Source organism: Haliotis cracherodii, unplaced genomic scaffold (genome assembly GCF_022045235.1).
Source record: "Haliotis cracherodii isolate W230 unplaced genomic scaffold, xgHalCrac1.p SCAF_15, whole genome shotgun sequence".
Classification (NCBI taxonomy): domain Eukaryota; kingdom Metazoa; phylum Mollusca; class Gastropoda; order Lepetellida; family Haliotidae; genus Haliotis; species Haliotis cracherodii.
Genome location: NW_027266270.1, coordinates 29111909 through 29128989, shown reverse-complemented (window position 1 = coordinate 29128989; position 17081 = coordinate 29111909). Strand labels below are relative to the sequence as shown.

The 17081-nt window shown below is 40.4% G+C and overlaps 1 protein-coding gene across 1 annotated transcript in view; it reads left to right on the top strand.

The window, feature by feature from the left end:
* Nucleotides 1-683: 683 nt before the first annotated feature.
* The window catches only part of LOC139462470 (glycogen [starch] synthase-like), a 32586-nt gene continuing 16188 nt past the window's right edge, over nucleotides 684-17081 (top strand). Inside the window, exons 1-9 of the mRNA XM_071244221.1 lie at nucleotides 684-828; nucleotides 5975-6156; nucleotides 7351-7542; nucleotides 8167-8352; nucleotides 8814-8958; nucleotides 9917-10034; nucleotides 11684-11804; nucleotides 13588-13754; nucleotides 15542-15620. Of these exons, the coding sequence (XP_071100322.1) occupies nucleotides 684-828; nucleotides 5975-6156; nucleotides 7351-7542; nucleotides 8167-8352; nucleotides 8814-8958; nucleotides 9917-10034; nucleotides 11684-11804; nucleotides 13588-13754; nucleotides 15542-15620 (1335 nt within the window). The remainder of the gene's footprint in view (nucleotides 829-5974; nucleotides 6157-7350; nucleotides 7543-8166; nucleotides 8353-8813; nucleotides 8959-9916; nucleotides 10035-11683; nucleotides 11805-13587; nucleotides 13755-15541; nucleotides 15621-17081) is intronic.

The following is a 17081-nucleotide window of genomic DNA, read 5'->3' as shown; positions in this document are numbered from 1 at the left end:
TTTTTTTCATCTTTCCCCTCAATTAATTCAAATCAATAACGCAATGCCTAAAAATGTATGGACCATAAACATAAAAGTATCACAGTTCTTATTTATGCCAAATCATTGTGGAAACTTACAATTAAAATACTACTTATTCATGTCTGCCATTCAGATTTAGTTTTGAAAGTATAAAGTAATGTTACGTAATTTAGACATACAGATTTAATGTGTTTGTGATATAGATTATAATTAATTAACACAAAGTCAAAGATAATTCGACAATACATGTCAGTATCTGAAAAAGTTGCTTCTCAACTTGAAATAACCATTAATTGACGAGTCTCTTATCTCTTATAGATTAAGGTTATCATAACAAAGTGCTATCGAACTCCTATGACATAATACGTACGTATAGTCTATACGTGTACTATCCAAATAAGATCGAATGGGTACAATGACGTGCATTCTTTTCTTGAGCAGTAGATATACAGGCACACACATTTTGCATGAAAAGCACGTGCAACGTGCATTCCTGTGTGATGTACAGTCAGCTGTGCACGTACTTTCATCAGGGTAGTCACGAAGCCAACGCTGCTTGATCTTGTGTATGACTGGACGAAGGCATCGACTGCGTGAGTGGGAATTCCCCTTTTGCCGACCTTCACCTCAAATGTCCTTGACACAACGACCTCTATCGAAACATGGCGCTGAGAAGAAGGGGTAGTTTCTTTCGGACACTGAAAAATGTTGAACCTGAATACGACAATGTCACAATGGACAGAGGAATATCTGCAGCTGCACAGAACAAATGGGTATTTGAAATTGCCTGGGAAGTTGCGAACAAAGGTAAAAGATAGTGCACATTGAGGACACGTACGAAACATTGTCACTGCCTGAGTTACGTGCGCGTATATATCAAATTAGTATATATATTTATCAGACCCGTCGGTTCAATGTGGGGGGCCTACCTGTACAGTATGACCGTGTCACCGTAAGTGACCTATATTGAAGATGTGAAAAACAGACCATGTCACGAACCCAGTCATGCATAAGACTATCTTGTTAACAAAACGTAAATGTTTTATCCGATGAATGGTACAACTGGCATATGTCATGAATAGGAATGTAGGACTATAGACCTATATATAGCCACTAATATTTCAAAATTAATCAAATTTCCTCATTTTTATAATTAGAATAATCTTCACCATACATTTTGCATTGGAGCCACTTTGACATACTGTTAATGTTTAATTAAAATGTCTGAAACAATTGAAATACCATGATTAGGCCTACACCTCAATGATACTGACCACCTACTCAAACATTTGTGAAACAATAAGCAATTGCACTCAAGTCGGCCTGGAAAAAACGTTTAAGTCGATTTCTGTTGGTCCATAAATATTCATGAATTTAGCTGAAATATCCTGTGTGGGAAAAAAGAGACTCAAAACTTTGGAAATAGAACATGCACGTTGATTTACTAACAGTTATGGTTGTCGTCTTACAGTGTGCGCCTCATGATCACAGTCACTGTTTCAGTTAAACTAGTTACATTTTATATGATTTCTAGTATTACATTCATATATAATATCTGGGGCGTTTGGGTAGCCTAGTGATTAAAGCGTTCGCTCGTCACGCCGAAGACCCAGGTTCGATTCCCAACATGGGTACAATGTGTGAAGCCCATTTCTGGTGTCCCCCGCCTTGATATTGCTGGAATATTGCTAAAAGCAGCGTAAAACCGTACTCACTCACTCACTCATATATTAAAATCCAATATAATAAAAAAGATATGGTTTTTAATCAAAGTGTCATCTTCCAAAGGAATTAAATCAATATTCACCAAAATCAATCTACACCTGTTTATAAATAACACCATTTAGTATGGATTTTGTGACATAATCAGGTTATGCATGTTTGAAAAAAGTGGTAAATGAGGTTGTAAATTGTATTTTCAGGGAGAAATGACAGACAAATTGTAAGTAATAACTGAACTAAATATGTACATGATGATGGATTTAGTTTATAATGTAAATATTTCTCCCTTATAATTAAGACAAGAAAAAGTAAAATACATTGCAATCATGTGTGCGCTATGATGGGATGTTGGTGATAACTCGTCGCTAGCCAGTAGATCAGGTAGAATTTCTCTAATTACTCTGGGTATAAACACAAGAATCAAAGTATGCACCTAGGGTAATCTACAGAGTAACATGTAAATGACATGATTATATTTCTATTATTGCTTTTTTTTCACTCAAAGTGATTTTTTTCATCATAGTACTTGTATCACTTTAAAATGAGACATTAAATCACTTTGTTCAAATGATCTTCATAGAGAACCTTAAGAGACATGTGCAACTTGAGTTATCATCATGCCAATGTACACTACAGCATGATGGTGTCATTAATGTACAATGGACAGGGAGTTAACTGACTCAAAAAGTCAAGATTCCAGACTTGCCGAACTGGACTGGTATTTGTGGGCTCGAATGTAGCGCTACCAGTGGCTATTATGAGTTATGTCCTTTCTATGTCCTGCCTGTTGACCTGTCAGCGTCCACTTCTCATATCACTTGCATTTGGTTCCAACATAATGGCGGTGCTCAGTCAGGATGATATGATAGATAATCTGGATCTATAATGTAATGAAAAGGGTCTTACTTCCCGAGGTGCATCAGATCATGTGACCACCTTGATTAAAAACATGAAAACATTTGAAAATATGAAGGTACACATGCTTTGCAAAACCTGCAGTTTACAGTTTACGAAACGGATGTCGATTTTGTTACGCGATTTGGAATGGACTATGCACAGACTTGTTAGTCCAGCCAAAATATAACTCAATAATTGCAGCCTAGTTCTGCATGGGAGGAAACTGGACTTTTATAGTCGGTTACTCCCTTGTCTCAGGAAGATGAGGAAGACCAAGCACTATGATGATGATGATACTGGACTTTTATAGTCGGTTACTCCCTTGTCTCAGGAAGATGAGGAAGACCAAGCACTATGATGATGATGATGATGATATTGATGATGATGATGATGTCATAGTAAATGATGTGTAGTGTCGATGAAACCGAATTTCACAATCTACGGTCTTAATTTTTGTCAGTGACTTCTGTCAAATAGATATTTCCACACTTACTATACTAACAGCAATAGTTAAGTTAAGATCACAAAAACCTTAAGAATGGGTCCAGGGGTCAGTGTAGGTTTATATTTTTTAATTTTTTATGTAACATGTATGACGTTAAAAGATGGTACTTGTTGTTACCCTGTCTGGCGCTCGGCATGAGGGGCTACAACAAGGAATGGTCGGCTCGGAGTCAGTATACTGTGTCTGAGTGGGGTATTCATGTTAAACTGCAGCATGGTATCTCAGTGAGCCTGCACTATAAATCGGCATCAGTCCGGACTAGTACAAGCAGCCACACTCACACGTGCATGCACGTCGCTATATAAGCAACCTTAGTGCAATAATCTTGGACGTGACGTTAAACCCCATTTCACCTCACCTTACCTATCACTCGGCCTACACCTGATATGGGTAGAGCCTGTTTGACCTCAATGTTATTCTCCTCCCCTACCTCCCCAGAGACTGACCTACATATTGTCACAGGTGCTGCCCTATATATATATGCAGAACAATATGTAACCTTGGTAGTGTAGTGCAGGGGTTAATCGAGGCAGTCTCAGAGGCCAATAATTATGCCCAGGCACACAGAGAATGTTGGTAATAGTTCCCTATTTACAGTGGAATTAAATATTTACTATTTGTATATACATGCATTATATCTACAGGTAAAACTAATGTTGTTAATTAGGGGTGTGTGGTATTATTGGTATATCGGTAAATTGAGGTTCATTCTTTCTACGATACGTATATCAATATCAATTTTGTCATGCTTGAAATATCTGTTAATCTCTTAAGGTGAATTTTATGACGTGTCTAATGTTGTATACTTGCCCAATGCCTTCGCTGCCCCGGGCGGGCCAATCATCCGGGGCCCCAAGATAGCTGTGTATTTATTGACTGAGTAAACATTATGTTGTACCAGCGTCTTGTTTGGTTCCATTTATGAACTTCCAATTCATACCTTAATGTATCAGATTGTTGCTGAATTAAAAATTTAGAATATCATGATATGTATCGCAATACGGCCATGTGCATTGCAATATATTGATACACTTTAAACCTCAAATACCCATCCCTATGGCTAATTATTGTCCATTTCTCAACCAAATGAGAACCAGTATTTACAGTACAGGATTTTCAAGTCTAACTTGTGGTACATTAGAATAAATTGGTTTATGTGAGAATTTGTACTTGAATTATACCAACACGAAGGAGAAAGTAGTTGCACATATTACCCTTTCAAACAGGAACGTGACCCCAATTAAATGAATATCCACCACCGACATGGCTTGTTTGTCATATGTATGTAAATTGTTACACTCAATAGCCTACGTTAGGGGTCCAATGTCTTGTAAATATGGACATTTATTAAATTTTGAATCATTGCATTGAATTCAATGGTAAAATACCTCTACATTAGAGATGATAAGAACTTTTTGTGTCCTTTATTGTGAATCAGGATCCAAAAATCAAGTAAAAATTGAAAGGCCTTTGGATCATCCCTAATTTTATTTTGTTTTTAATCATATATATAACACGTTTAATAGAAATGATTGCTTGAGATGAACAATACACAATGATAAAAATTCTTGAAAATTGGCAAAGGCAAAAAGAAAAACAGCTTATTTTGTGGTAACTTTCACTGATAGGTAAGAGTCAGTAGGGAGCTGATATAACAGGTGTCTTAATGTATCGGGTGGTCAGACTCAGTGACTTGGTTGGTGATGTGTCAGCATGCCCCGACAGTGTGGATCTTTACTCATAATATCAATTACTGGTTTAGGCTTAAAAAGATAAAAGAATTGGTTCTCAAGCAATGTCTTTGAAAATATAGTGTGGGTGGGCGTTGGTTGTTGTTTTTTCTTTGCTTGTTCAAACTAGTATGTAACCACTTAATTGGTTGTGTACCATCAACCTGGGAAAGGGTCTTGCTACATCAACAAGCATACAAACTCCTATTGCCGCGATGACCATAACACGAGATGCGCAGTGAAGCAGTGCACATGTAAAGGGAAGTAACTCAGCGTTAGAAATTGACACTAGTCCTGTAGTCCTTATCAAACTGCCCAAAAGTAAAGGTATCCTAAGGACTAGTAAGGGTTTTGCTATATGTTATCATTATAAGGACTAGTGGACAAAAACTGTTAGTTTCTAACCCTGGTAACTGTGTGTTATATTAAATCGCATAGTTTTTAAGTATTAGAATTTTTTAAATTTTTATAAAATAAAATAAAAACGAAACGTGCGGCAGACTGTATGACGAAGCAGGCGGTGCCTGAGAACCCAGACTATTAATCTTTTTAGCCTTATTTACAATGATTATTTACACCATAAACACATGCCGATGTGAGTGTTTATAGTATGACACCATACTTAGGTACCGGTATATTCCGTCTATATGAATCGATGATGGTCTATAAATATTCAAGTTTGGACCAGCCAATCCAGTGATTAGTATCATGAGCATCGATCTACGCAATTGAGATACATGAACAGTCAGAAATTGGCACTAGTCGTACAGTCCTTGCCAAACTGCCCAATAGTTAAGGTAACATAAGGACTAGTAGAAATTGGCCATTTTGAAGGGTTTTGCTATATGTTTTCATATAAGGACTAGTATACTAAAAGTGTTAGTTTCTACCGCTGATTAACTAAGTCAGCGAGTCTGACCACCTGATCCGGTTAGTTACCTCTTATGACAAACATCGATTGTTAAGATACGATAACACGCAATCAACTGAGTGCCTCTTGTGACAAACTTAGGCCGCTGCATAACTGTATTCTTACCAGAAATCCTCACTGTTCTTGATTTAACTGCTTTATTTTAGACATGTTGCCATGTTGTTTCAGTGGGTGGAATCTACACTGTGATCAAAACTAAGGCCCCCACGACGGTTGAGGAGCTGGGAGAACAATACTGTCTGATGGGGCCGTACAACGAGTCCTGTGTCCGAACTGAAGTGGAGATTCTAGAGCCACACAATTCTGTGTTTAAGGAGAGCATACAAGCAATGCGGGATGCAGGTATTAAGGTGAGTATTGCTGTGTTTACAAGGACTTTGCATATAATATGTCCCCCTATAGAAGCCTTCATTGCCATACACAAGGAGGGAGTAGTTTCAAAATAACTGTAGGCCTGGCCCTGGTAGATCTCCGGCCGAATGAGTAGCCACTGTTTTGTTGGAATCCATATGGTCTGCAGTAAACTGACATGTTCATGTATTTGTCCACATAACCTGTGTTTTTTTATTCCTTTTTCTTGACAAACATTCTCAACCAGTCAATCGACATACTTGCACTTTAATTTCCTAATTCTGCAGCTTGTGCAATTGCTTATGCTGTTATGATTATGGTTACCCGGTATGTAAATAGATACTACTCAAATGAAGTTAAAGCACACCCAATTCTTACCAAGTACTACACTTTATCTGTCACGCCATGTCCATTGCAGATTGTTATGGACTGACACAACTGACCAATAAACTAATTTTCCTAATGAACAATGTTAATTGATTTGCTAGATAAACACAAACGTTACACATACACTAATCCATGTTCAGAAGTTTGGCAAAAGCTATTGTTACAGTAATCCCCTTGAACCGGCATTCATCTTTTCAGAAAACAATGCCAGTATATAGTAGGAAATCAGTGACTTGGCCTCATACTCAGTTCCAGTGTCCAGTATCTGCGCCGTGAAGATCTGGGGTAGAATAGGCCTTCAGCAACCCATGCTTGCCATAAAAGGGGGCTATGCTTGTCATAAGAGGCGACTAACAGGATCGGTTGGTCAAGCTCACTGACTTGGTTGATGCTTGTCCCAATTGTGTATATTCATGCTTATGATGTCAGTCACTGGATTGTCTGGTCAAGCCTAGATTATTACAGACTGCTGCCATACAGCTGGAATATTGTTGAGTGAGGCTTTAAACAACAAACAAAGAAACAAACTGTGCCAGTATCCGAAACAGAAAGATGATTTGTATTAAAATTAAGTTTTTCTCGGACTTGAAATAAATGCTGGTGTATAGAGATTGCCAGACCACTCTGATGCTAGTTTATACTGAGTCCACTGTCTATATACCTGTCTGCTACGTGGGTACATTGTGTGAAGAACATTCTTAGGGTCCACTATTGTCAAATGGCAGGAAAGATGTTTCTGATGTGAAATCTCCAGCTCATGACAACAACAAAAATAGCTGATTGTTTAAATGTGTGTTTTGTCTCAGGTTTTCTTTGGTCGTTGGCTGATTGATGGATATCCTAAAGTGATCCTGTTCGACATCGGCTCTGCAGCCTGGAAGCTGGATGAGTTTAAACACGAGTTGTGGGAGAAGTCCAACATTGGCATACCATGGCATGATCGTGAGGCAAACGATGCTGTAATATTTGGTGCACTGGTATGCTGGTTCCTAGAAGAGGTATGTTAGGCCTAGACACACGTTTGTCAATTCAACAAAGGTTAATGTCGGGCAAAAGTGTAACCGAGCAACCTTTGCTTGTTGTAGGAGGCCACTAAAATGGATCTAGTGGTCAGGCTTAGTGACTTGCTTGGTTGCATGTCATTTGTGCCTTACTGCTTGGGTTGTTACTCAATGTCAACCACTGGTTTTCTCAGGCCCAGAATTGATTATTTGAAGGTCAACATGATATGGCTAAAATACTGCTGACTGTGGTGTTAAACAGCATTTATTCACTCACATACAGTCATGACAAACATGACAAAAGCAGGTACTTTTAACATCTTTGATACTTGTAATACACTAATGGTTATGAACAATGATAATCATTGACTGTTTTGTGGATTTGTGGACTGTCACAAATTATTGATGATAACATCCCAACCAATACCCAGGGTAGCCTTGTGGTTGAAGTGTTTGCTTGTCTTGCCAAAGGTTCAGCTTGGATTCCCAAAAGTAATTCTTGGTGCCCAACTGCCATGTCCACATCACTGAAATATTACTTACAGTCTTAAAACCATACTCTCTCACTCAGTCCAACATCGATGCCCAACACATACAATATCTCCATATTATCTTTCCCAGTTCCGCAACCGCCTGTCCGGTGAGCCCCTGGTCATCTGCCACTTCCATGAGTGGCTGGCTGGAGTGGGCCTCCTCTACACCCGCACCAGGAAACTAGATGTCAGCACCATCTTCACAACTCACGCCACCCTCCTGGGCCGATACCTGTGTGCAGGAAAACTGGACTTCTACAATAATCTTGATAGTGTGAGATATTACCACTGCATTAGCTTATGCTTGAGGTACATTCACCCAGATGATGACTTGGATGGTTGTGTGTCATCAGAGCCCAGCGGCGTGCTCATGACATCAATCACTGGATTGTCTTGTCCAGACTTAATTATTTACAGGCTGCCGTATAGAGCTGGGATATTGCTGAGTGTGGCGTTAAACAAACAAACAAACTAACAAGCAAACATCTTGTTGCACAGTCACTGAGGTTTCAATAACAAATTAACAAAACTTATCTAAGGAAGACAATTTATTGATGCTAAATTCTTTAATATAAGTTGACATCCATAATTTCTCTTCCTTTTGTGTATCGTTTCTTAATGCCTGTCAAAGACTTGATAAACTTACCTGTTCTAGATGAAACTGTGTATCAACTGAGAAGGACTGTTGTGTCTGGTATGTAAAGACATCTTCAGGTGAATGTTTTTGTTCCATAGTTCAACCTAGATAGGGAGGCCGGAGACCGGCAGATCTATCACCGGTACTGTATGGAGCGGGCAGCCGTACACTGCGCTCACGTCTTCACCACTGTGTCCGACATCACTGGCGTAGAGGCGGAACATCTACTTACACGCAAACCAGGTGCAGATAGATTCTTGTCTAGGGGGTTAGCCCGTGTGATGAATGATGGGTCAGACAAGGTCTCCAAAATACCTGCTTGTCATAAAGGTTGACCAGTTTAGGTATCGGGTGTCAGCAATGTCTTGACCTTTCTCATTTGTCATACATAACAGTGGATCACTGCTCGTGGCATCATCCACCAGTTTGTCATGATTATTTGAGGCGGTCATTGTATTTCTCAAAATCTTATCCTTTTTCCTTTTGCTCTTTACATATGGACGGTCAGGAGGTAAGCTTACTATACAATAAAAATATCACTTGACCAATGAGATAGAAGTATCGCCGTGTCATGGGTTCTCAGACACTTAAAAAACATTTGTAATTTTCTTGTTAATCACAAGAACAACTGTAAAACATCTCACTCATTCATCAGTTGAGTATTTACAATGTCTGTGTGATCCACACCCCTTGTTTTTAGCAAGAGTAATCGCGATAAACATGGCCGTCCAAACAGGTATGATGTCCAAAAACCTAGGCTATGATCCAACGGTAAACACTCACATTGGTTTACAATTCCCAATAGTCCTACTAAAGGTATCTATAAGTAATCTGATACTCATCATAATTATCATGACCACCTGTAGCTCAATCTTTGACACAATCCAGGGTAGAACTGGTCTTCAGCAATCCATGCTTGTCATAAGAGGCGACTAACAGAATCGGATGGTCAGACACACTGACTTGGTTGATGCATGTCATCGTTCCCCAATTGTGTGGATCGATCCTCATGATGTCAATCACTGGATTGCCTGGTCCAGACTCTATTATTTACAGACCGTCCTCGTATAGCTGGAATATTGTTGAGTGCGGTGTTAAACAACATACAAACAAACAAACAATCTTGACACAAGCTGTTATTCAAGGCTACAATAAGTTGACAGAACTGTCATTTGATATATAATGTTCATTCTATTTCCAGATGTGATCACTCCCAATGGGTTGAATGTGATCAAGTTCAGCGCTATCCATGAGTTTCAGAATCTACATGCTGTATACAAGGAGAAACTACATGAGTTTGTTCGCGGTCACTTTTATGGGTAAGCTGGCCTTTTTATATTTGACATAGAAGACATTGCAGCGATGTATAAAGCTGAAAGTAGTTCCTTCTAGGCGACCTCACATACATATTTATCAGATCGTGATACTATGTTTGTTTGTTTGTTTTGTATTGGCAGTATTATACCCCACTCACTCACTACATAAGGCCCTGAATGCTGTGAGACAGGCAGTGTTAAACCTGACTCACTCAGTGTCCAACCTAGACCGCGCGATTGCGCGATTCACGCTAAAAAAAAAAAAATCGCACCTCATAAAAAACTCTGAGCGCGATCTGTCGCTCACAGTAATTTCTTGTAAAGTCACTTACTTTATCAGCTGTTTATCCCTACCTTTAGACTCAAGACTCACTAAATCTTTTATCAATAAACGAAGAGAGACAGTTCACAGCAAACATTGTAAACAACTGTCGAAGACCGATCGATAATAACCGGAAGTTCGAACACAAGTTACATCCCTTGGGTTGCTAAAATAATTTTTTTGACAGGATTTGCTTAGGAAAAAAAATTACAGACTATTCTAATCAAAATAGATGTTCTAAAAAAGAAAATGATGAAACCACGGTCACCGTAATTACTTCTCAAACTGAAGGAGAAATCGATCCCGGTTCTAGTGACTAAAAAAAAGCAGTTCTTTATTCTGATCTGTTACACTTTTATATGATGATGTTCCAGTACATAATACAAAATAAGACATTTTTGAAGAAAGCAGTTATCCCCCCCTACTTTTTCAAAATCCCCCCTATTTTCTACATAATGGGACAAGTCCCCCCTTGATTTTCAATTCTGGGTTGGACACTGCTCACTCATTATATAAGGCCTTGAATCCTGTGAGACAGGCACTGTTACACCCCACTCACTCATTATATAAGGCCTTGAATCCTGTGAGACAGGCACTGTTACACCCCACTCACTCATTATAAAAGGCCTTAAATCCTGTGAGACAGGCAGTGTTACACCCCACTCACTCATTATATAAGGCCTTGAATCCTGTGAGACAGGCAGTGTTACTCCCCACTCACTCATTATGTAAGGCCTTGAATCCTGTGAGACAGGCACTGTTACACCCCACTCACTCATTATATAAGGCCTTGAATCCTGTGAGACAGGCAGTGTTACACCCCACTCACTCACTACATAAGGCCCTGAATCCTGTGAGACAGGCAGTGTTACACCCCACTCACTCATTATATAAGGCCTTAAATCCTGTGAGACAGGCAGTGTTACACCCCACTCACTCATTATATAAGGCCTTGAATCCTGTGAGACAGGCAGTGTTACACCCCACTCACTCACTATATAAGGTCTTGAATCCTGTGAGACAGGCAGTGTTACACCCCACTCACTCACAATATCAGGTCTTGAATCCTGTGAGACAGGCAGTGTAACACCCCACTCACTCACTATATAAGGTCTTGAATCCTGTGAGACAGGCAGTGTTACACCCCACTCACTCACTACATAAGGTCTTGAATCCTGTGAAACAGGCAGTGTAAAACCCAAGTCTATATAAGGCCCTGAATCCTGAATCCTGCTGAGATAGGCAGTATTTATTACACCCGACTCCCTCTCTTTACAACGCCCTGAATCAGACACACGGGTGTGTCTGATCTTGTTGTGTGTTATTGCAGGCATTACGACTTTAACCTGGACAAGACATTGTACGTGTTCACTGCTGGCCGCTACGAGTTCTCCAACAAGGGGGTGGATATGTTTATTGAGTCACTGGCTCGACTGAACCACTATTTGAAGGTATTGTGTAATGTTTAAGTTTTTAGTTTACCTGAACCAAAGCCTCAAATGAACTTAAGTCTCATTGCATTGTTTGACTTCCATTCCTCTGTCTGAAAACAAAGGTGTATGCCTGGAAGCCATATTGTCATTTTTGCCCATTACCCACAACATAAATTTTGTTGTTTGTCTGGTCATTCGTCCAATGTTAATTTACATTTTCGATGTTTCACCAAAAACTACAACACATGTGAAGCTGAAGTTTTGCATGAATTATCTATGCTATGGTCTCTTTATATAATCTAACTGTGAACTTATTGTATTCTGCTAAGTGTATATATATAAGATATTTGTGTTGTGTCAGACTTTTATACAAGGCTTATCCTCCCCTGTGTATCGTATAAGGCTTATTGTCCATCTGTGTATTGGGTAAGGCTTATCCTCCCCTGAGAATTGTGTAAGGCTTACTCTCCATCTGTGTATTGTGTAAGGCTTATTGTCCCCTGTGTATTGTGTAAGGCTTATCTTGTCCTGTGAACTGCGTAAGGCTTATCTTGCCTTGTGTATTGTGTAAGGCTTATCTTGCCCTATGTACTGTGTAAGGCTTATCTTGCCCTGTGTATTGTGTAAGCCTTATCTTGCCCTGTGTACTGTGTAAGGCTTATCTTGCCCAGTGTACTGTGTAAAGCATATCTTTCCCTGTGTACTGTGTAAGGCTTATCTTTCCCTGTGTTTGTGTAAGGCTTATCTTTCCCTGTGTATAGTGTAAGGCTTATCTTTCCCTGTGTATAGTGTAAGGCTTATCTTGCCCTGTGTACTGTGAAAGGCTTATCTTGCCCTGTGTACTGTGTAAGGCTTATCTTGCCCAGTGTATTGTGTAAGGCTTATCTTGCCCCGTGTACTGTGTAAGGCTTATCTTTCCCTGTGTACTGTGTAAGGCTTATCTTGCCCTGTGTACTGTGTAAGGCTTATCTTGCCTTGTGTATAGTGTAAGGCTTATCTTACCCTGTGTACTGTGTAAGGCTTATCTTGCCCTGTGTACTGTGAAAGGCTTATCTTGCCCTGTGTACTGCGTAAGGCTTATCTTTCCCAGTGTACTGTGTAAAGCATATCTTTCCCTGTGTACCGTGTAAGGCTTATCTTTCCCTGTGTATAGTGTAAGGCTTATCTTTCCCTGTGTATAGTGTAAGGCTTATCTTGCCCTGTGTACTGTGAAAGGCTTATCTTGCCCAGTGTACTGTGTAAAGCATATCTTTCCCTGTGTACTGTGTAAGGCTTATCTTTCCCTGTGTATAGTGTAAGGCTTATCTTTCCCTGTGTATAGTGTAAGGCTTATCTTGCCCTGTGTACTGTGTAAGGCTTATCTTGCCCAGTGTACTGTGTAAAGCATATCTTTCCCTGTGTACTGTGTAAGGCTTATCTTTCCCTGTGTATAGTGTAAGGCTTATCTTGCCCTGTGTATAGTGTAAGGCTTATCTTGCCCTGTGTACTGTGAAAGGCTTATCTTGCCCTGTGTACTGTGTAAGGCTTATCTTGCCTTGTGTATTGTGTAAGGCTTATCTTGCCCTGTGTACTGTGTAAGGCTTATCTTGCCCTGTGTATTGTGTAAGGCTTATCTTGCCCTGTTTTCTGTGTAAGGCTTATCTTGCCCTGTGTTCTGTGTAAGGCTTATCTTTCCCTGTGTATTGTGTAAGGCTTATCTTGCCCTGTGTACTGTGTAAGGCTTATCTTTCCCTGTGTTTGTGAAAGGCTTATCTTTCCCTGTCTTTGTGTAAGGCTTATCTTTCCCTGTGTACTGTTTAAGGCTGCAGGTAGTGACATGACAGTGGTGGCATTCCTCATCCTCCCGGCCAAGACCAACAACTTCAATGTGGAGTCTCTCAGAGGCCAGGCTATTGCCAAGCAGCTTCGGGACACGGTGCAACACGTACAGAACTCCGTCGGGAAGAGGATGTTCGAAATCTGTTTACGGTACCAACATTGATAAATGTGGTAAAACTTTTCAGTAGAGATAAACACTTGTTTATTTACAGTCGGACACCATTATCTCAAGATCTCTTGTCTTGAGTGGACCGATATCACAAAGCTATTCTTAAAGGAGAAGTACAAAGGCAGTACTGATGTGTGTCTGTATGTTACAGAGGCAGTACTTATGTGTGTCTGTATGTTACAGAGGCAGTACTTATGTGTGTCTGTATGTTACAGAGGCAGTACTGATGTGTGTCTGTATGTTACAGAGGCAGTACTGATGTGTGTCTGTGTTACAGGAGCAGTACTGATGTGTGTCTGTTACAGAAGCAGTACTTATGTGTGTCTGTATGTTACAGAGGCAGTACTTATGTGTGTCTGTATGTTACAGAGGCAGTACTTATGTGTGTCTGTATGTTACAGAGGCAGTACTGATGTGTGTCTGTATGTTACAGAGGCAGTACTTATGTGTGTCTGTATGTTACAGAGGCAGTACTATGTGTGTCTGTATGTTACAGAGGCAGTACTGATTTGTGTCTGTGTTACAGGAGCAGTACTGCTGTGTGTCTGTTACAGAAGCAGTACTTATGTGTGCCAGTAGGTAACAGTGCCAGTACTTGTGTATCTGTATGTTACAGAGGCAATACTGATGTGTGTCTATATGTTACAGAGGCAATACTGATGTGTGTCTGTATGTTGCAGGGGCAGTGCTGATGTGTGTCTGTATGTTACAGGGGCAGTACTGATGTGTGTCTATATGTTACAGAGGCAATACTGATGTGTGTCTGTATGTTACAGAGGCAATACTGATGTGTGTCTGTATGTTGCAGGGGCAGTGCTGATGTGTGTCTGTATGTTACAGGGGCAGTACTTATGTGTGTCTATATGTTACAGAGGCAATACTGATGTGTGTCTGTATGTTACAGAGGCAATACTGATGTGTGTCTGTATGTTGCAGGGGCAGTGCTGATGTGTGTCTGTATGTTACAGGGGCAGTACTTATGTGTGTCTATATGTTACAGAGGCAATACTGATGTGTGTCTGTATGTTTCAGGGGCAGTGCTGATGTGTGTCTATATGTTACAGAGGCAATACTGATGTGTGTCTGTATGTTGCAGGGGCAGTGCTGATGTGTCACTCTATGTTACAGGGGCAGTACTGATGTGTGTCTATATGTTACAGAGGCAATACTGATGTGTGTCTGTATGTTGCAGAGGCAGTACTGATGTGTGTCTATATGTTACAGGGGCGGTGCTGATGTGTGTCTATATGTTGCAGAGGCAGTACTGATGTATGTCTGTATGTTACAGGGGCAATACTGATGTGTGTCTGTATGTTACAGGGGCAGTACTGATATGTGTCTCTATGTTGCAGGGGCAGTGCTGATGTGTGTCTGTATGTTACAGGGGCAGTACTGATGTGTGTCTGTATGTTACAGGGGCAGTACTGATGTGTGTCTGTATGTTGCAGAGGCAGTACTGATGTATGTCTGTATGTTACAGGGGCAATACTGATGTGTGTCTGTATGTTGCAGAGGCAGTACTGATGTATGTCTGTATGTTACAGGGGCAGTACTGATGTGTGTCTGTATGTTGCAGGGGCAGTACTGATGTGTGTCTGTATGTTGCAGAGGCAGTACTGATGTGTGTCTATATGTTGCAGGGGCAGTGCTGATGTGTGTCTGTATGTTACAGGGGCAATACTGATGTGTGTCTGTATGTTGCAGGGGCAGTGCTGATGTGTGTCTGTATGTTACAGGGGCAGTACTGATGTGTGTCTGTATGTTGCAGGGGCAGTATACCTAACGGTGATGACCTCCTGCAACAGGATGATGTGGTGAAGCTCAAGAGATGTATATATGCAGCACAAGTAGGTTCTAGTCAATACTGGCTTGGTTTTCAGAGGTTAACACAAGTACCCTTACAACTTAGGTTGCCCAGTGGAGTAACACAGGATTACATCCCAGGATATGTCTGGGGTGGTGGAGTAACCTTGTGCTTAAAGTGTTCACTCTTCACGCCGAAGACCCGGGTTCGATTCCCAACATGTGAACAACGTGTGAAGCCCATTTCTGGTGTCCCTTGCCATTATATTGCTGGAATATTGCTGAAAGAGGCCTAAAACCATACTCACTCACATCGCGAGAATGTGTCACTTTGGTTTCCCTTCCATCATAAACGGACAATGTCCAAAGTGGTGTCAGACGCAACTCACTCATGCGACTGAGATCTAGCTGAGAGTCTTTCCAACACCTGTAAGGTGTGTACATAATAGACCACTTTCGTGGTCCAGTGGATAGAGCGTTTGCCTAGCGAATGGAAGTTTGGTGGTTTGATCCCCAGGCCGCATCAAACAAAAAGATGTTAAAAGGTGGTACTTGTTGTTACCCTGCCTCTCGTTTGGTCACTGATAAAACAAGGACTGGGCAGCTGAGTGATGTGGTGTCTCATGTTCATCGCTTTAAAAGTGCAATAATCTTGAACATGACGTTAAGCCCCATTTCACCTCACCTTAAACATAATGCATCATTAAATGGGTATGCTTAGAATTCTATCCCTTTTCCTAGACATTATAAAAATGCAGGATTGCTAGCTACATGGAAATAATTCCAAATGCCCTATGGTTTTAGTGCTTCTATGCTTAAAAGGCTTTCTAGTTTGATTATTATCAATAGCCATTTTCTCACAGCTGGAGAACTCTATAACAAGTAACAGTAGAACATGGATATGACGAACGAGAAGGGACTGGAGAAATCTGTTTGTAATTGCAGCATTGACTTGTATTAACAGTGATCTCTTAAAAGCATTCAATTGATAACATTTCATAACACTTTTAGAACATTGTTTGATTGTGTTGATTCGCCGCTGATTGCGTAGAGCCAATTGTCCGTGACACTTGACACTGAGTGACATTTCTCAATTCACTAAACACGTCACTACTTTGTGGTATTTGGGCTTGTCAGGGATCTGATATCAGTTCCTCCATAGCAGAAAGATGACAAGCCAAATGGGACGCAAGTAAGATCGGCAGATGGCTATACAAAATTCAACCCAAGGTCCAACAAAAGCCAAACTCATACTCAAATGAAAGGAAAATTGAAATTGCTATCTCACGCCTCAGACTCGGTCACAAAAAGCACTATGACAAGGTTTGTTCATCTTGCAATCAGGCTGAAACCATTGCTCACGTGTTACTAGAATGTCAAGACCATGCCCCAGCCTGGGCTAGGTTAAAACAAGAATTGCAGTTAGATTCGCTATCTGTCATAGATCTCCTAAAGCCAAGAGCGAAAGCCAAACTAACTCTATTTCTGAGAGATGGACAGCTACT